Consider the following 20,400-nt stretch of genomic DNA (forward strand, 5'->3'; position numbering starts at 1 on the left):
CCACAGGAAAGCATGCAGAGGCTGCAGGGCCAGTTCCAAAAACCAGCAGAGATCTGCTAAAGATAGGCAAAGCACTAGTCACCTTTACCAGCCCAGACTTCACTAGCAGTAAATAGGGGCATGACCCATAAGCAGAACCCTGGGATTTGTAAAAATAAGAATGTACCCCTAACTGCAGTGCAAGTTTGGAAACAACAATCGAGAATGCCTCCTTCCCTACGCATCCTTAAAGGTCAGTGAAAACCTCCAATCCCCTGGGAGGCTTGACCACATCAGCGGGGGCATCAGCCTTCTTGGAACCCAGGACATTCACAGACAGCACAGCTCACCAGCCCATGACACACGAGTCCAAAACAAACTACACACCCCAGCCTCCCTCCTGGGACAGGGCAGTGAATAAGACTAAGGTAGCTTGAGTTTTAGGAGTGGGGAGAACAGATGAAGAACAAGGAAATAAGCAGATAATAATTGACGGCCAAGTGCTATGAAATTCATCATCAGAGTAGGGGGGCAGAGTAGCTGAAAGGGGCTTACTCAGGACTGACAGTGGTAAGAGGATCCCTTCTGGGTAGGAAACAAAGACACTGAGACAAGAGCCAAAGGTAGGAAAGAGCTCAGTCTGTTCTCAGAATAGAGAGGAAGTGAGAGCAGGTAAAGTCTAGGGACCGAGGAACAAAGGACTGAGGAGCAGGGCAGACAGAGCCACAGAAGCCTGGGCATCAGGCATTTAGGCATGACAAAAGGGAACTTAGACTATAATCTAAGTGCATCTGGAAGGCACTGAAGGGTCTTAAGGAGGAACAGGACGCCATGGTCTTGTGACACGTCCTAAGCAGTCGGATACTACTCTTTACCTGTCTCACTGCTACTAACATTCCAGGTTTATGCTGCCTCAGATCTACCCCTGGAAGCAAGGACTGGGTCATAGCACTTCTTTCTCTTCCTCAGGTGCCCGGTACAGTACCATGTACTAAAAAAACACTTGATGCATAAATACACACACATACACACACACACACACAGCACATTTGTTCAGATGGTTTAAAGAACCTGTATTTTAAAACTTGCCAAAATAACCATTTCTCTACAATGTATGCAGTTTTCACTATTAGTTGGGTTATATTGAGAAAAGAAAACAATTAAAAGCTCAATTGACAGAAAGGCCTGCTTATCTATCAGTGAGAAGAATTTGGCTGCTGTCTTCCTACCAATACAAAAGCAAGCAAATTAGCTATTTGCCCAAAGAGGAACCCCCTTCCTCCTGAGAATGGAAAGGCAGAGACAGATCACAGGCAAAGGCTGGCCCCCACCATCGCCAGGGCCCTCCATGCCTACTTGTCGCCACCTACTGGAGAGCAAGAGGACACAGATCTGTACACTGTTGCAGTGTCTGAGACTCCAGTGCCAGTTAACTAGTAAAAAAATTAAACTCATACAGTGCAAATCATGGATTTGAACAGAGAGCTCCTAAAAGAAAGACTCAGAAATAACTGAAATAAAAGACTCTTTGGGGACCCCTAGCTGGCTCAGTCAGTGGAGCATATAACTCTTGATCTCAGGGTTGTGAGGTCAAGCCCCACACTGGGTATAGAGATTACTTAAAAGTACAAATTTTTAAAAATAAAATAAAATAAGACTTTCTTACTCTGGTAAGTTAGCATGTCTCATTAGATGTTTAAAAAAATTATGCTCGTATGTCTTTATGTTATAAAGAAAAGAGGTACTAATTGAAATAAGATTGAGGATCTTAGGGACACCTGGGTGGCTCAGTGGCTGAGCATCTGCCTTTGGCTCAGGTCGTGATCCCAGAGTCCTGGGATTGAGGCCCACATGCGGCTTCCCGCAGGGAGCCTGCTTCTCCCTCTGCCTAGGTCTCTGCCTCTCTCTATGTGTCTCTCATGAATAAATAAAATCTTTTAAAAAATAGATTGAGGATCCTAAAGATACACTGTATTATTATTCTATCACTTGTTAGAAACAGATTTGTAATGAAAACAAAAACTTGACTAAAATTTTTTCCCAAATATAGTTAAAGCAGAATAATAAATCAGAACCACAAAACAGCAATCAAATCAAACCAGAGAGAAGAGCCAGAGGCAAGAAGGAAATGAGGAGAGAAAGGTGTCCCAGAAAACAAGACTCCAGACCCCATCCAGGGGCAGGCGGGCAGCAGCGGCAGATGCTGCTCAGTCAGCAGATCAGCAGGGCCTGCCAGCCCTGAAATCAGGCAGCATGGAGCTCAGGGGCTGCAGCGGGCGCCTCTGCAGGTTACAGCACACCAAGCAGGCAGCAAGAGGAAATGGAGGTGTTTCTCAACTGGAAATGCTGGGGAATAGTTAAAAGCCACGGGAATTAAACAGATGACTGAGAGAGACAGACTGACTTGACAAGAGGACAAAGGGTTTAATGGAGGCTGCAGGAAGGCAGAAGCAGAGGCGGGGGAGGGCACCACAGCCCAGGCTAGTTTGGCTCCACCAGATGCAGGCTCATGGGGCCTTGCACATAGAAGGGCTCACCATTGGCTTAAAGTTCTGTGTTATCATCCTGAAATTCCTTATTACGCTTTTCCAAAAAGGGGCCCCTTGTTTTCATTTTGCACTGAGCCCCACAAATTATAGAGCCAGTCTTGGCCCGGGGAAGACACTGGCCTCAGCACAGGAAGGGCAGCTCTGCTACCTACATAGTTAGAGGGAGGTGGAGAACGGTCAATGCCATCTGATGGCTTCTTTGTGAAGCAGAAAGACGCATCTGTTATGAGGAAACAAGAGAGATGAGGGGGAAAGGTTAATATTATGGATAATAATATAATTATTAATAATAATATAACAACATCCATAATAATATATGGATATATGGAAATTTGGTCGACTTCACCTTTACAAAGGGATTGAGGTTAATATCACCTATAATAAGACAGATCAGTCTCATGTACTTCCTTATGATACACTGAGAAAGTCACCTCACTTTTGTGCTATTTGCTATTCCTGTCAAATGCATAACCTCAATGTAATCAGAGAGCCCAAACTGAGGAATCTTCAACAAAAGAGCATACCAGTACTTGTGAAAATTGTCAAGGTCATGAAAAATGAGGAAAGACTGAGGAGCAGTCACAGATTAAAGAGACATAACAATTATTATATGTGGGATTACCCTGAAATAGAAAAAGGACATTAGAAAAAAAGCATAGTAAAATTTGAATAAAGTTTGTAGTATAGTTAATGATGCAAGAAACAAAGGCAAAACAAAATTAAATCTCCTTACTATTTACAGCCCCCTGACAAGTCCCTGAAACAGGCAGAATGACATTCCTTTAGGAAGTCAGCTGCCTCAATGTTAATACTCTACTAAGGGCAACAGGCAATCTTAGTTTAACATCATCCCAATACCCCAGGATCATGTAAGTCTTCCTTAACATATAAAAATTCCTTTGGAAATTTCCTTTATCTCTACCCCCAAGATCTATGTTAGCAATCATCTTCCAAGCATATGGCCCACTGATAAACATCTAAAGGGTCTCATGACTAGGGTTTTACTAGTTAGTAATGACCTTTTCCTAACAATAGCTCCTAACCCCTTCAGGGTCCTGGAAGCCTTGCTTCCAAAATTCGTTAGAGACAAGCTCTCGCTAACCCCCTCCCAGCTTGAAAGTATATAATCAATTGTTCCTCACAACTGCAGGGCAGCTCTTTCCGCCCACGGGTCTTGTCTTGGTGCTCTAATAAAACCACCTTTTTGCACCAAAGTTGTCTCAAGAATTCTTTCTTGGCCATCGGCTCCAAACCCCAACATTCCCTCCATCAATTAACAGCATTGTATCAGTACTAATCTCGGTGCTTTATCAGTGTACTAGGATTGTGAAGGCAGTAAATTAGTGGGAGCTGGGTAAAGCATACAAGGGAACTGTGGACTCTAACTTTTCTTTCTTCAAGTCTCCAATATTTCAAAATAAAAAGTTTAAACTTCCACATAGATTTTTCAATCATGATTTTCTTTAATGTAATCAGTAACTCCAGGAACTTCAATTATCACCTTTGAAGTCCAGCACTACTACTACTATGTCAAACATGTCCCTGCTTCTCTAACAATCCAAAGATTCAGCAACAAGAAAGAAAGGTTATGTTCCCCTTAAAAATTATAACTTGGAACTATGGCAGGGGGAACAGTTAAACAAACAAACAAAAATCACCCACGCTGCTTATTTTTGTAGTTTCAGTAAATTGAATAAAAACTTAAAAAATAAAAATAAACCACAGGCCCCAATGCAAAGGAACCACAGACATTCTCCAAAAAAGGCTAGGAGGTGGCAAACATTCAGAGACCATTAGATTTCTCTTCAAAAACAATGTCAACGGGCGCCTGGGTGGCTCATTAAGCGTCTGCCTTCAGCTCAGCTCATGATCTCAGGGTCCTGGGATGGAGTCCCATGTCAGACTCCCTGTGCAGTGGGAAGTCTGCTTCTCCCTCTCCCTCTACGTTTCCCCCTGCTCATGCTCATGCTCTGTCTCTCTCTCTGTCTCTCTCTCAAATACATAAAATATTTTAAAAAAACACACACAACATCAGCAACCTCAGATTTTAGGCAATCATTTTTTGCCTCCTGATTTTGAAAACTGGGTTTGCATCTTGGTTCTGCCTCTCTCGGCAACTCTGTGACCTTAAGTAACTGCTTAAGTTTGGTACCTCCATTCCCACATCACCCTATGATAAAGATTAAATTACTTACTACATTTAAAAAAAACAACCACCACACCTTACAGCAGTATCAGCATATAGGAAATTGTACTGGGAGAGGCAGGAATGAAAGTAGGATGATGCCAGATTTGGGCCCGCCTGAAAAGGTAAATGGTAGTCCCATGAATTTAGGGAAAAAGAAAACAAAAGGAATGTGCCAGAGGTGGGATGGCAGGAGTTTCGTTTTAGCTTTCTGCATTGGAGAGAACCATCAACTGCAAGCTCTGAACTAACCTCTAAACTAGTCTGTTTTTGCATAACTGTTAGGTTCCTCTTGTTGATAACAGTAAAGACCCAAAGTAGATGAGAGTTGGCTATCCTCCTCTAGACTGGTATCAGGTGGGGATCCCTGGGTGGCGCAGCGGTTTAGCGCCTGCCTTTGGCCCAGGGCACGATCCTGGAGACCCGGGATCGAGTCCCACGTCAGGCTCCCGGTGCATGGAGCCTGCTTCTCCCTCTGCCTGTGTCTCTGCCTCTCTCTCTCTCTCTCTGTGTGTGACTATCATAAATAAATAAAAATTAAAAAAAAAAAGAAAAAAAATAGACTGGTATCAGGTTATACCGATGGCAAGTCTTAGACCAATTTCAGCCACAGAGGCAGATCTTCACATAGGAGATAAGAATTTATTTATTTTTGTATATTTTTTTATTGGAGTTCGATTTGCCAACATATAGCATAATACCCAGTGTTCATCCCATCAAGTGCCCCCTTCAGTGCCTGTCACCCAGTCACTCCATCCCCCTGCCCACCACCCCTTGTTCGTTTCCCAGAATTAGGAGTCTCTCAGTTTCTGTCACCCTCACTGATATTTCCCACTCATTTTCTCTCCTTTCATCTTTATTCCCTTTCACTATTTTTTATATTCCCCGAATGAAAGGGAGATAAGAATTTATAAGCAAGCGGGCACAAAATAATTCACAGAAACTGTTTGTAAGGCTGATAGAGCCTTAATACTCTGTCCCACTGGCTGTCACAATGATGTCTTTACAAAAGGTTCCCCAGTAGCAGATGCATGAAGCAACCAGAGTCCTCGGTCCCCGTGGCTGGACAGGGGACTATTTAGATAATCAGGCATTATCCATAAAGATTCAGACTATGGGCTCCGCTATCTTCTCCTACTCTATTCTTGGTTTTGTTTTTGTTTTTTTTTTTAAGATTTTATTTATTTATTCATGAGAGACAGAGAGAGAGAGAGAGAGAGAGAGAGAGAGGCAGAGACACAGGCAGAGGGAGAAGCAGGCTCCATGCAGGGAGCCCTACGTGAGACTCAATCCTGGATCCCAGGATCGTGTCCCAAGCCGAAGGCAGATGCTCAACCGCTGAGCCACTCAGGCGTCCCTCTTACTCTACTCTCGTGAAAAGAATATCTCAGGAGTATTTTATTCAATAAATATCAATGAAAGAAACATTACGACTTTGAACAGGTCATACAGACTTGGTATTTATATAATACTTCTCCTGCCTGCTGCATCATTCCACTTCACAGCATCCTAGGAATGGAGGGAAGGAGGTGGAGAAGGAAGAACAGAAATATCCCTTTGGTTCTCACTCCTCTGCTTGCTCCCATGTGTCTCGAAGGCTATTAAGTGGCACATTAATAATGCCTCAAGTGTTAAGCATCTATAAGAACCATACAAGTTACAAGGACTATCACAGATACTTTTCTCTCTTTTAATTAAAATTTTCCTCAAAGCTTAGAGAGATCCAGGATCTGTCTACAGCAAATCCAGATCAGACAGTGCTTTAGAAAAATAAGGATTTACAAAGAACTTCAGGTAGCACACGTACCCACACCTGGGACAAAACCCACCCCAGGTAACCATTCTCAACTGGTAAAGACGCCAGGCCAGGGCTCAGTGGAGTTGTGCCGCTACTCTGCTGCCACCCAGCGGCGTGTGTGCACCAAGGCACCTCGCAGCAGGGAAAGAGGCAAGGGAGAAGCGCTGCCCAGCCAACCACTGCACCAACGGGATGCAGTGTAAACAGATGCATTCTTCGAAATGGATGTATTAAAATAGATGTTAAGTTACCACAATGTAGTCTTATCTCCACCTCAAACTAATAACTGCTCCAGGGACTCAATCAAAGCCAAAAGCCAGAAGACAGACCCCAAGAAAGTCCAGGCTTACCTGCTTTGGGTCAGAGGTAGCAGCGCCAGGAGCCGGGGACTCCAATTCTATGGTCACAGGTCCATCATTCTGAATGTGGACTTGCATGTAGGTACCAAACTTGCCATCTGAAAGAGCAATGCATACAATTATGAGAGATGGAGGTCTCATCTGTCTAAGACCAAGGTTACTCTGTCTAAAAAGTCATCTAGATCAATGTAACCAGAAACATGAGGAGCGGGACTAGCCCGTAAACATGGGGGAAAGTGGCCAACCCCATAAGTAGAGAGGGAAATGCAAAATTAAATAGCAGAGGTGCCACTGTAAGCTCTGCGATTTGGCAAGAATGAAAAGATCTGAGAACACCAGGGTGGGGAAATGTGGGCTTACAGGACTATAAAATGGGGGAGAAGGCAAATTGGTTTAACCACTTTGGAGGGCATCGTGGCGCTTGAATAAACCCTACAACTCTGGAATTCAACCTTGGAGAATCTACTCAAAAACTTTTACACAAAAGGAATGTTCAAGGGTGTTCATTCTGTCAATGTTTATAACAGAAAAACTGGATACAATCCATCCCTCACTGGGGGGATGAATGCATAAACTCTGCTTTAATTCCTCAGTGGATACTACGTGGCAGCCACATGCCTCAACAGGGCAAATCTCAAATCTTTATAAAATAACTTGCTGGGGCTCCTGTGTGGCTCAGATGGTTAAGGGTCCAGCTCTTGATTTCAGCTCAGGTCATGATCTCCAGGTTGTGGGATTAAGCCATATGCTGGGCTCTGCCCTCAGGGGGAAGGAAGTCTGCTGGAGAGTCTCTCCCTCTCCCTCTGCTCCTACCCCCATTCACACACACAGTCTCTCTAAAATAAATCTTTAAAAAAAAAAAAAGGTAACTTGCAACAAGGATGTATCATAATACCATTTATTTATTTATATGATATTTTTAAATACCCCAAACAAGTTATATGATTTATAGCTATAGATATATAGATATACGGATCTATTTATGAAAAAAACATGAGCAGGAACGATGAAGGCCAAACACAGGACAAGAACCACATTCATACCAAAGAGAAGGCAGGGGATGGTGGGATTTGAGAGAGACAGACCAGAGGCAAACATGACTAAATATCTACTTTGTTTCATAATTAAAATTTTCAAACTAATTAAATATAAAAGTTAAATGATAAGGTGGGGAGGGAGGTCCTGCTCCCTCACTGTGGGAACCATCCTGCTCCCTATGATTCATTTCAAAATGGCCATGGGCTCCCCCAGAAAAGAGCACTTCTCTTTGTCCTATTCAAAACCTTCTGTTTTAATACCCAAACCCACTCACTTGTGTCTATCATTCCCCAAATGCTGAACTACATTTATAAAGAAAGCCAAGAATATGCTTTGAGAGATGACGCTGTGGAGTATCAGAATGTTGACTCCATCCGTCCAAGTACCTCTGTTAAACCCTGGGCCTAACCACTGCTGATGACACATAGGGATGCTGACTCAAGGGAACACACTGGTCTTGACAGTTCAGCAATTAAATTTATTTAATTTAAATGTATCAATTTAAATCCAAAATAAGAAAAGAGCTGTGTCCAGAGTAAAAATAGTAGGAGTCGTCAGAACCTGAGAACCATCAGGAACGCTTCTACTGCCACCTGTACCATAAAGGAACAGAGAATATATGAGATCCAGTCCACATGTGGAAGTCACTCACAGCAACTACATGCCAGGCGTGGTGCTAGAGATCAAAGACTCAGCTCACAGGCAAAGACAGGCCTAGTGCTCATGAACCCTGTGGTCTACTATGGCGGATAATTGGGCACCTCGGGGTGACAACCCAGTATGGCAGAGACCTTGAGAAATTCTGGTTCTGGAGACCAGAGAAGGACCCAAGTTCCCCCCTGGAGATAGGGAGGGAATCAGAAAGTCTTCGTGGATGAGGCTACACAGGGTCCAGGACTTGAAAGACAACCAGGACCCAGGCTGGAAGAGAAGGACAGGCCCAGGCCCATGAGCTCTGAGGCTCTGGGCAACTCTTTTAACCTCACAATGGCTCAGCTTCTTCCCACAGGGGTGCTAACAAGACGACCTTAAAATACAGGGAAAATTTCATAAGACAGTGTATGCAAGTGCTTAGGATAGTAACTCACACATGATCAGCATATGTCTTTATTGTTATAAAAAGTCATGTTCAGAGTGCCTGGGTGCCTCAGTCGGTTAAGCATCTGCCTTCAGCTCAGGTCATGATCCTAGGATCCTGGAATCGAGTACTACATCAGACTCCCTGCTCAGCAGGGAACCTGCTTCTCCCTCTGACTCTGCCTGCTACTCCTCCTGCTTGTGCTTTCTCCCTCTCACATAAATAAATAAATTCTTAAAAAAAAAAAAAAAAAAGAGGAGGTCATGCTCGAGAGGCTCCACACAACCAGAATCGTGCTTCCCACACTGTGCCCTGCAGGGTATTCCTTGAATAAAGAAAAATAAAGTCACATACTTCTGGAAAACCACATTTGTTTGAACTCTCCCTCAGAGAATCACAAAGCACAGCAGCATATAACAGGCTCTCAAGACCTCCTTGAGTAGAGAAACCTATTTAGTTTCTTTACCCTGGTAGTTCCCAAACTCCCCTGGGCAAGGAGCCCTAATTTCACACAAAACATCCTTTACAGAGCAGATGACTCTCTGAGAGAAGCTGAGGAAAAGAAAAGCACCAAATGGACACAATAGCCCAGAGCAAGCCAGCCTGGGGCCTTTCTGGTTCCCTCCCTGGAGAGCAGCTCTGCTCAGACACCAGACCCACTGCAGCATGAGGTGACCTCCATGAACCACGGCTTCTGCCACCACGACCACACAATTTTCATCTCTGGTTCCTCCCCCTGGTATCAGTCCCTCCAACCTCCTTAACCTTGTGGAGGGTCTTAGGCCGCTTCTCTTCAATGCTCAGACAGCAGCTCTAGAAACTACATTAGAAGAACCCATGCTGTTCGCCATTTTTACAGGCAAGATTAACCTAGTTCCAAGTGCGTAGCCAAGCATGCTCAAACAATGGTGACTTTCCTTTAACTTCTATCAAATTAAAGTGGCCATTCAAATCTACAGAGCTTTTGTTTTATCCATGTCAGACTAGCTAAAAAGACATCAGCTGGGAAGGAAATCATGTGTTTAATTGCATGCTAAAATTATGGCTACAATTAGTGGCAAATTTCAGCGGCTGCACTCCTCAGAGAAGCTGAAGGCAGACTCATGAGGAAAGGAATTATTTCCGACCTTGAATTTCTGTTGCCAGGATATACAACATATGCTTCACCATGTTTATCACTCCAAGTAGCGAGAAATTTATTTTCTTTTCCTGTTTTTCCTCACTTATGAACAAACTATTATCTGAATTTCCATTTGTACAGACAATAAATCCAAAGACATGGGGAACATTTTTTCCAGTTCGGATCAAAGAGTAAAGCCCCATGAAAAATTATACTGGCCAGAGGAAATAAAAACATTTTAAAAAATAATCTTAAAAGACAGAAACATATCTGTAGAACCACAGCTGGGCTCCAGTGATGATATAATCAAGTCGTCCTTAAATATCAGTCCCATGGTTCTGTCTAGAGCTGGAAGAGAAGCATGTGTCAGGCACATTTGTGCCACATGTTTCCAGCTGGAAAACTCCCAGCCAGAGCCCCAAACCTGCTGTGACCTGGTTTCTAGTAGGCACTGTCCAAGGCCTCTACCAGGTCCAAACCAGTGCACCCCATTAACCTGTGAAGGCTGACATCCCACTCCTTTGAACAATGCTTGACTGATGGTCACCATCCCTGAGAGGCCCAGTCCCACCTCTCCGAGCCCCCCGTGTTCAAGGACGATAGCAGGGCAGTCACCACAGAAGGATGCACATTAGTTAGTACAGGCATGGCACTGGGCCCACAACCCAGCAGTGTGCAGGAAATCGGAGTCCCCATTATTGCTCTCACTCCCACTGTCTATGGGAGAATATGGGCAACTGGGGGGGTTGGGGGGAACAGGACAAGAAAACCACATGGAAAGAACACGCTATTAAAGAAAAATGGAGGGATCCCTGGGTGGCACAGCGGTTTGGCACCTGCCTTTGGCCCAGGGCGTGATCCTGGAGACCCAGGATCGAGTCCCACATCGGGCTCCCGGTGCATGGAGCCTGCTTCTCCCTCTGCCTGTGTCTCTGCCTCTCTCTCTCTCTCTCTCTCTCTCTATCATAAATAAATAAAAATTAAAAAAAATAAAAAATAAAAATAAAGAAAAATGGAGAACAAAATGCATGACAGTTTCCTGGCCTAACTGGGAGCAAGCCATGCACCTTTCCACAGCCGACTGCATGGCCATGACCAGGTTGGGACTTGGCCTATCTCTGGGGACTGGTCCTGAGCCTCAGGCCAGCCCACCTAAGCACATCCCCAAAGGCAGCTTCCTCTGTCACTAAGGCAAGGTCCTCACACCCAGGATTCCTCTTCATTGTACTTTAAAGCTGTTCAGAGCCTGGACAGGCCAGGAAGACAGTTATGGATGGAGGCCCTAATGCCAGGTGCATAGGCTGAGATGAGAAATCAAGCAAATGTACAGAATTGGGGAACTCAACTGGGGCTCGGGATAGAAAGTGCCTACTCACCTCACCTGGGTGAGGGCACCTGCCACCAAAGGGGGCCACCCTAATTCCAAACAAAAGAGCTGGCAACAGGAGCTGCCAGGGGAAACAGCCCAAAATTAACCTCTCACTGGGAAGTTAAATTCCCATATGAGCTAAAGTCAGATAAGCATGTGGCAAAGCGAGGGCCACTGCAGCTAAAGGAGTCTGGTCTAGACCCACAGGCTTCGATCATACCTGGAGCCCAGGAGAATGTATCCTGATGGGCCACTGGCACTATGACAGCTCTGTCCACCAGTATAGAACCACTTCTCTAGTACTAGAGTGCTCCTGGCCCTATCTCCCCAGAGGGCTCAGCCGATTTGGGGTACCACCAGTAGGGCACAGATTCCCCAGTGGGCTGGTATGGCTCCAGGGAGCCTACAAAGCAGAGGCAAGAGCTCTGGAAGCCACCAGCAAAGACCAGCAGCTCCAGCAATGGCATTTCCTAAATGATTTGGCTGGGGAAAGTATTCACTTGTCAGAAAAAGCACACAGGCCCTATCAGCTGAGTTTCTGAGAGAGTGAGAGCCAGGCCTAGGTCAGCAGCATTAGAATGTCAGACTCCATTCCACATCCAGGGCCATGGAGAGAACTAGAAAGGCAATCCCTGGAATCTTGTGGCTTCTCCCCAGGCTCAAGCCCAGTCTTATCAGTGGTCTCTGCTTATCTCTGCCATGGTTCAATCCACTCAGGAGAAACACCTCCTCTGGGCAGATGTCTCAGGCCTGGGACTCCATGGCCAGAGGAATTAGCGAACAGGCCCTGTGGCTCGGGATGGAAAGTGCCTACTCCCAGGTCAGGGCACCTGCCATCAAAGGGGGCCACCCCAATTCCAAACAAAAGAGCTGGCAACAGGAGCTGCCAGGGGAAACAGCCCAATATTAACCTCTCACTGGGAAGTTAAATTCCCATCTGAGCTAAAGTCGATACAAGGCAACTGGTACAGCCCTCCTCGCATGACAGGGAGACTCAAGGCAAGGTTTATTCTGACCATCAGCTTTGCTTGGACATCTCTGGGCTCTGCTGTGGTCCCAGGTGTCATTCTGCCTCCTTGCTGAGGCACCAGTGAGCCTGTGTGGGGACAATGCAGTGTCTGAGGCCCCACCAGACCTACACGGGGTCTTGTGCAGGACTTGTACAGACATACTAAAAGAGCCTGGACAGCACTGGGCAAGGACACCCTTCCATCAAAAGCAGCAAAGTAAGAAACCAGGAGGGCGACTTCTGAGCTCATCAGACCATGGGATTTGATTTTAGACTTTAATTCCTTTATACTTGAATATGATACAGAATTTAAACTTAACCTATAATTTTTCTCTAGTTTACATTCAAATTCAGTGCATCTCTGTGTTGTTGACATTTTATTGTGATCCCATATATTAATGGAGTGTATTAATATCATCACTAAGCCTCACTGTAGAACCTCTGGTGTGGTGTGCTAGGTTGGGTGATGTGGCTAGAGATGGTTGGGACATGGGTTAGGGAATAAGTTTTCACTTTGGAAAGAGAATGGCCTTAGAGTGGCTTCACAGCAGGGTTTTAACCCAGTTCAAAGCCTCTAGGACCGAAAGACACACAGCAAGAGTAGCCTCAGAGAGGTTCAAAGGTAGACTCCAACCTGGGATCCCTGGGTGGCGCAGCAGTTTAGTGCCTGCCTTTGGCCCAGGGTGCGATCCTGGAGACCCGGGATCGAATCCCACGTCGGGCTCCCTGCATGGAGCCTGCTTCTCCCTCTGCCTGTGTCTCTGCCCCTCTCTCTCTCTCTCTCTCTCTGTGACTATCATAAATAAATAAAAAATTAAAAAAAAAAAAAAAGGTAGACTCCAACCTGTGAACTCTGACCCTCCCCTGAGCCAGGAGACCCCATGGCCAAAAAACAATCAAAGGAGATAAGGGACTATGCTAGATGGTGATTATCATCATGGACCACAGGATTCATGAATTTATAAATCTAGTATTATCCAAACAAAAATAACACAGATGATTTTCTGGAACTAGACAAGCTGATTTAAAAATTCATAGAGAAAAACAAGAATAGGCAGGAAAACTCCAAAGAGCAATATGGATGAGACTCATCTTACACAATACGAAAGCATAGCAAAATCTTTAATAACTGAAACAATGTGTCTTCATCATGTAAAGAGACAAAAAGGAAACAAAAACAGAACAGAAACAAAACTTTACAGTTCATAAACACAGGGATTTAATATAGGATAAAGTCAAAATCTCAGATTAGTGGAAGTACAGATGGTTTTCTTTAAATAAATGTTTTTGGGAAACTACTTCATAACTACCTGAGAAGGATAAATTCCATGCTTTACATTGTATACAAGATAAACTCCAAACTGATCTAAGATTTCAAAATAAAAAATGAAAGCATAGGGGCACCTGGGTGGCTCAGTCAGTTAAGCATCTGCTGTGGGCTCTGGTCATGATCTCAGGGTCCTGGGATCAAGCCGTGTATTGGGCTCCTTGCTCAGCAGGGAGTCGGCTTCTCCCTCTCCCTCTGCCCCTCCCCCACACCACTGTGTGTGTGTGTGTGTGTGTGTGTGTGTGTGTGTGTGTGTCTGCTTTTCTCTCAAATAAATAAATAAAATCTTCAAGAAAAAAAATGAAAGCATAAAAGCACTGGATAGGGAGGAGGGAGGAACAGCCAGATTTCTTAGTAATTCTGGAGTAGAAATGTTATAGAAATCTAAGAAACTGTGATTCAAAATCCAGCAGACATTTAAAAAAATTAAAAATCAACTACTTAGAGATCGGAAATGTTGTTCTTGGGGCACTTGAGTGGCTCAGGCAGTTGAGCATCTGACTCTTGATCTCAGCTCAGGTCTTGATCTTAGTTATTAGGGTCATGAGTTCAAGCCCTGTATTGGGATCCATGCTGGGTATGGAGCCTACTTAAAAAAAACAAAAACAAAAACAAACAAACAAAAAAAAACAGGGGCACCTTGGTAGCTCAGTTGGTTAAGCATCCAAGTCTTGGTTTCGGATCAGGTCATGATCTCAGGGTTATAGTTCTATGCTCAGCACAGAGTCTGCTTGGGATTCTCTCTCTCTCTCTCTCTCTCTCTCTACCCCTCCCCCCATTTGCACTCTCTATGTCTAAAATAAATGAAAAAATATTTAAGAAGAAAAAAGAAAAAGGAGCTCTTGGGTGGTCCAGTTGGTTAAGCATCTGCCTTCAGCTCACATCATGATCTCAGGGTTCTGGGACAGAACTCCACATCGGGCTCCCTGCTCAGCAGGGATTCTGCTTGTCCCCTCTCCAACCTGCTTGTGCTCTCCTTCTCTCTCACACTCTTTCTCTCTCTCCCTTAAATAAACAAACGAAAAAAAAAACCTTAATAAAATTTTTAAAAAAGAGTCTGACCAGCAAACAACCGTTAGCACAAGGTCAAAGGACAAATGACAAAATGCATGAAAAATATCTACAATTCATGGCATATATGAAAAGCTCACAGAAATAACCTAATCAAAGCACATGAACAGTGTTCATGGTAAAGGAAATACAAATCACACAAACATCTGAAAAATGTTCAACCACATCCTGCACATTAAAACTAAAAGGAGATGCCATTTTCACCTGTGAGAAAGACAAAATTCTAGATAAAATACATTCTGTTAACAAAACTGTGATGAATATGGCAGCCTCACACACTGAAAAAAGGTCAATGCCTATAGAGGGCCATCTAGCTCTATCTAGCAATCCCACTTTTGAGAATTTATCCCCAAGATATATCTGCCAGAACATGAATGGCCTATATACAAATTTATTCACTGCATCACTGTTGTTTTCAACACCCAAAAATCAGAAACAACCCAAGAGTCCAAGATACAAATTATGTAAGATTTAAAATAGGGGCAGCCCAGGTGGCTCAGAGGTTTAGGGCTGCCTTAAGCCCAGGGAGTGATCCTAGAGACCTGGATCCAGTCCCACATCGGGCTCCCTGCATGGAGCCTGCTTCTCCCTCTGCCTGTGTCTCTGCCTCTCTCTCTCTCTGTGCATCTCTTATGAATAAATAAATAAAATCTTTAAAAAAACAAGATTTAAAATTAAATAAGCTAGGTTCTGTTCCCACCACAGAACACTGCACAGCTATTACAAAAGGTGTGAGGAAGTTCTCTATGAATTAATATGGAAAGAATCTCTAGAACATGCTGTGAAATCCTTTTTAAAATAATTTGTTAAAAAATAAAATAAAATAAAATAATTTGTTAAAGATGCTACTTTTGTATAAAAAGAAAGCTATAATATATATTCATATTTGCTCACATGTGCATGAAGAGGCACTACAAAGATAGAAAAAATTAATTACAAGGATTGCCTATAGAGAGTAAGGGAAACAGAGTGGATGTCATGTGAGAACATGACTCCCCGGGCAGCCCAGGTGGCTCAGCAGTTTAGCGCTGCCATCAGCCCAGGGCATGATCCTGAGGACCAGGGATGGGTCCCACGTCAGGCTCCCTGCATGGAGCCTGCTTCTCCCTCTGCCTGTGTCTCTGCCTCTCTCTCTCTCTCTCTCTCTCTCTATCTCTCTCTCTCCGTGTCTCTCATGAATAAATAAAATCTTTTTAAAAAAGAAAAAAAAAGAACATAACTCCCCAAGGAAGACCTTTCCAGATCATTTCGATGTATGAACTACCTGATCATATTCCCTTATTCAAAAATTAATTACGACAATATTAGAAGACTTATACTTTTCAATTTCAAAACCTACTACAAAGCTATAGTAATTAAAACAGTGTAAGCACTTCCATAAGGATAAGCATACAGAATGACGAGATAGAACTGAGAGTTCATAAATAAACCCATACATAGATGTATAACATAATACAAAAAGAGTACAAAGTCAACAAGAGTACAAAGACCATTCAATGGAGAAGAATGGCCTTTTCAGCAACTGGTGATAGAACAACTGGATATTCAGATGCAGAAGAATGAAGTTAGATCTTTACCTCATACCAAAATTAACACAAAATGGATCAAAGACCTAACTGCACGGGTTAAAACTGTAAAATTCTGAGAAATAACCATAAGGTCAACCTTCATGACAACGGATTTTGGGAATGGTTTCTTAAATATAAAACCAAAACACAAAAGAAAAAAAGATAAAATTGGACTTCATCAAAATTAAAAACTTTTAAGGGTAGAGGATGAGTAAAATAGGTAAATGGGATTAAGAGGTATAAACTTCCAATTATAAAATGAGTAAGTCACAGGGATATAAATTAAGCACAGGGAATGTAGTCTATAATACTGTAATAACTTTGTATGGTGACAGTTGGAAACAACACTTATTATGGTGAGCATTTGTAATGCATATAAATGTCATATCATTATGTTACACACCTGAAACTAATATAATATTGTATATCAACTACACTTCAATAAAAAAATTTTAGGAGTGCCTGGCTGGCTCAATCAGTGGAGCATAAGACTCTCCATCTCTGGGTCATGTTTTCAAGCCCCACTTTGAGCCAAAAACAAACAAAACTTTTAAACTTTTGTGCATCAAAAGACACTATCAAGAAAGCGAAAGGACAATCCACAGAATGGTAGAAAATATTTGCAAATCATGTATATAATAAGGGTCCGGGATCTGGAATTTATAAATTACTTACAATTCAATGACAAAAAGACAAACCAATGAATTTTAATTGTGAGCCCCAACATAAGACTCGAACTCACAACCCTAAGATCAAGACCTGAGCTGGGATCAAGAGCCAAATATTTAGCTAACCAAGCCACCCAGGTGTCCCTCAAACAATTCAATTTTAAATGAATGAAGAATCTGAATAGCTATTTCTCCACAGAAGACATACTAATGGCAAACAAACACATGAAAAGATGCTCAATATCATTAGCCATTAGAAAAATGCAAATCAAAATCATATTGATGTACCATTTCACATTCACCAGGATGGCTATAACCAAAAAATAAATAAAAATTTAAAAAGAAATAACAAGTGCTGGCAAGGATGCAGAGAAATCAGAACCCTCGTGGCTGGTGGGAATGTAAAAAGTCACTGTGGAAAACAATTGGGGGCAGCCCGGGTGGTCCAGCGGTTTAGTGCCACCTTCAGCCCAGGGCGTAATCCTGGAGGCCCGGGATCGAGTCCCACATCAGGCTCCCTGCATGGAGCCTGCTTCTCCCTCTGCCTGTGTCTCTGCCTCTCTCTCTCTCTCTCTGTGTCTCTTATGAATAAATAAAATCTTTAAAAAAAGAAAAAAAAAGAAAACAATTGGACTGTACCTCAGTAAGTTAAACAGAATTTTCATATGATCCAGCAATTCTACTCCTGAGTATGTTAACCAAAAGAACTGAAAACAGGTGCTCAACCAAAAACTTGTCCACACATGTTTATAGCAGCTCTATTCACAATAGCTAAAAGGCTGGGAATGTCCATCAATGAATGCATGGATAAACAAAATGTGATATAGTTATGCAATGCAATATTCTTCATATAAAGGAATGAAGTAGGGCAGCCCCGATGGCCCAGTGGTTTGGCGCCACCTTCAGCCCGGGGTATGATCCTGGAGACCCCGGATCGAGTCCCACATCAGATTCCCTGTATGGAGCCTGCTTCTCCCTCTGCCTGTGTCTCTGCCTCTCCTCTCTCTGTGTGCGTATCTGTCATGAATAAATAAAAAAAATCTTTAAAAAAAATAAAATAAAGAAACGAAGTACTGATACACGCTATAGTGCACGTACACATGTATGTAAGCACAATGTATGTTCAAAGGATGAACCTTGATTACACTATGCAAAGTCAAAGAAGCCAGACACAAAAGACTGCATATTCTATGTTCCATTTCTATAAAATATTCAGATGAGGCAAATCCATAGAGACCAAAGGCAGATTCCTGGTTGCAAGAGCTAGGGATGGGGGAGTATGGAGAGTGCTTGCTTAAAGAGCATAGGGTTTCCTTTCAGGGTAATAAAAATGTTTTGAAACTAGACGGTGGTGATGATTTCATAACACTGTGAATACACAATCACTTAACTCCATGCTTTAAAATGGTTAATTTTATGTTACATGTATTTTACCACAATAAAAAATGAGTTAACTTTAGAAAGAACAAATAAATACTGAGAATAAAAAATAAGTGACTGACTTAAAACTCAAATGACACACTAAACTCCAGACTGGACATGGTCAAAGAAAACATTAGTAAACTGGAGGATCCCCTCAGGGCACAACAATGAAAAAAACAATTGAGATACTATACCATGCATAGTATTATTTGTTTAATATACCCATTGAAGAAAATATAGAGAACCAACTAATATATCAATATTTCTGAATTTGTAGACCCCAAATCAATATGGTTTTAAATTGGTCCTATTTCTCCAGCTGAGAACTTCAGACTCTTCCCTTCATCCTGGGTTATTTCAGGTCCTTGGATTATGATAACAACGAGTTTCTTCCCACCTATGCCGGGATCTTCTTTTTTATTTTTTTTTTAAAGATTTTATTTATTCCTTTGAGAGAGAAAGAGAGCAAGTGAGTGAACACAAGCAGGGGAAAGAGGTAGAGAGATGGGGAGAAGCAGACTCCCCACTAAGCAGAGAGCCCCATGCAAGGCTCAATCCCAGGACCCTGAGATCATGACCTGAGCCAAAGGCAAATGACTGAGTCACGCAGGGACCCCTGTATCTTCTTTTTTTTTTTTTTTTTTTAATGGCCCTTATTTCTTCAAATTGAGCTACAACAACAGACTCTAATGGGCAAGAAAAAGAGGCTGACCCCACAATTCACGACCAGAGTAGGGAGGGACTCAGGAACTGAGATAAAAGGGGTGAAGAGAATAAAGGTGAGAGGAAGAAGGAGCTCAGAGAGGAAGGAGATGGATAGAACAATACTGTCACCATAATGAGCCTATTCTCATCTCCCTAGGCCTGGGGGGCATCTGTCACACAAAATAACTGAGCACCTACAGTGTGATGCATAAGGCACTCTATCGTTACTGCAGGGTACTGAACCACCACCACATCGACATCGAGAACACTGTTTTTAATGTGACTCTAAACAGTTAGGTGGGGAAAGGAGAACTGGTAAAAAGTAGGCTGTTGTTCACCTTGTAAAATCAACTAAGCAAATCAAGGAATCAAGATTGGGATCTGAAAACAAAAGTGGATGAAAAAAAAAAAATGAAAAAAAAAATTGAAAACAAAAGTGGGAGGTTGGGCGCTGGGGTGGTTCAGTTGGTGAAGCATCAGCTTTCAACTCAAGTCGTCATCTCAGAGCCCTGGGATCGAGCCCCACATGTTGCTCTCTGCTCAACGGGGATGCTGCTTCTCCCTCTCAGCAAATCACTGAAGAGAAGGAATGAAAGAAAGGAGTGCCAAAAACTAACTGACTTGGCCAACATGAGTCACACATCTGCATCAAACTTCAGGAGAGCCATCGGCCTGTGCCACAGTCCACCAAACTTGCCATTTATCAACGATGAAGATGTGATCCTACATTGTGATTTCCTAACTTTACATTAACAATAATGCTTCTGGCATTACAGCCCTTGTCAAAGTATATAAAACAGGCTTCCACTGAAAGCTTACTCAGGCTGCTAACATGCTGTATGTAGTAAAAAGAGTAAGACATTAAACAAATCCAAAAATTAAACACTAACCACAAAGCAAACACTAGATGTGGGCTTCCTCCTCCTGGCGCCTTCTCTTTGTGAACGAACCTGCAGGAGCCTTGGACATAATGGATGCCCCATGGAGCGAACAGAGCTGAAGAAGCAATCAAAGAGCTGCTGTACTCCTGAAATGTCTTTCCACGTTCTTCTAGCTCTTTACCACCCACAAAAGATCAGACCCCACAGAGAAACACAGGTAGCTCTTTTTAATATCGTGGCAGCTTCTGATTTGCTCAACAAAGCCTACAGGTGA

General features: G+C 43.0%; 1 protein-coding gene across 5 annotated transcripts in view; it reads right to left on the reverse strand.

The window, feature by feature from the left end:
• DTD1 (D-aminoacyl-tRNA deacylase 1) overlaps window positions 1-20,400 on the reverse strand; it is a 184,204-nt gene that overhangs the window by 149,527 nt on the left and 14,277 nt on the right. For 3 of the 5 annotated variants that reach the window (XM_025469161.3, XM_025469158.3, XM_049100190.1), the window contains exon 4: window positions 6,862-6,968. In XM_025469161.3, coding sequence (XP_025324946.1) covers window positions 6,862-6,968 — 107 coding nt within the window. Of the gene's footprint in view, window positions 1-2,680; window positions 2,749-6,861; window positions 6,969-20,400 lie in introns of all 5 variants that reach the window. The other 2 variants (XM_025469157.3, XM_025469160.3) reach the window with 1 other exon arrangement.

This window comes from Canis lupus, chromosome 24 (assembly GCF_003254725.2).
Source record: "Canis lupus dingo isolate Sandy chromosome 24, ASM325472v2, whole genome shotgun sequence".
NCBI lineage: Eukaryota > Metazoa > Chordata > Mammalia > Carnivora > Canidae > Canis > Canis lupus.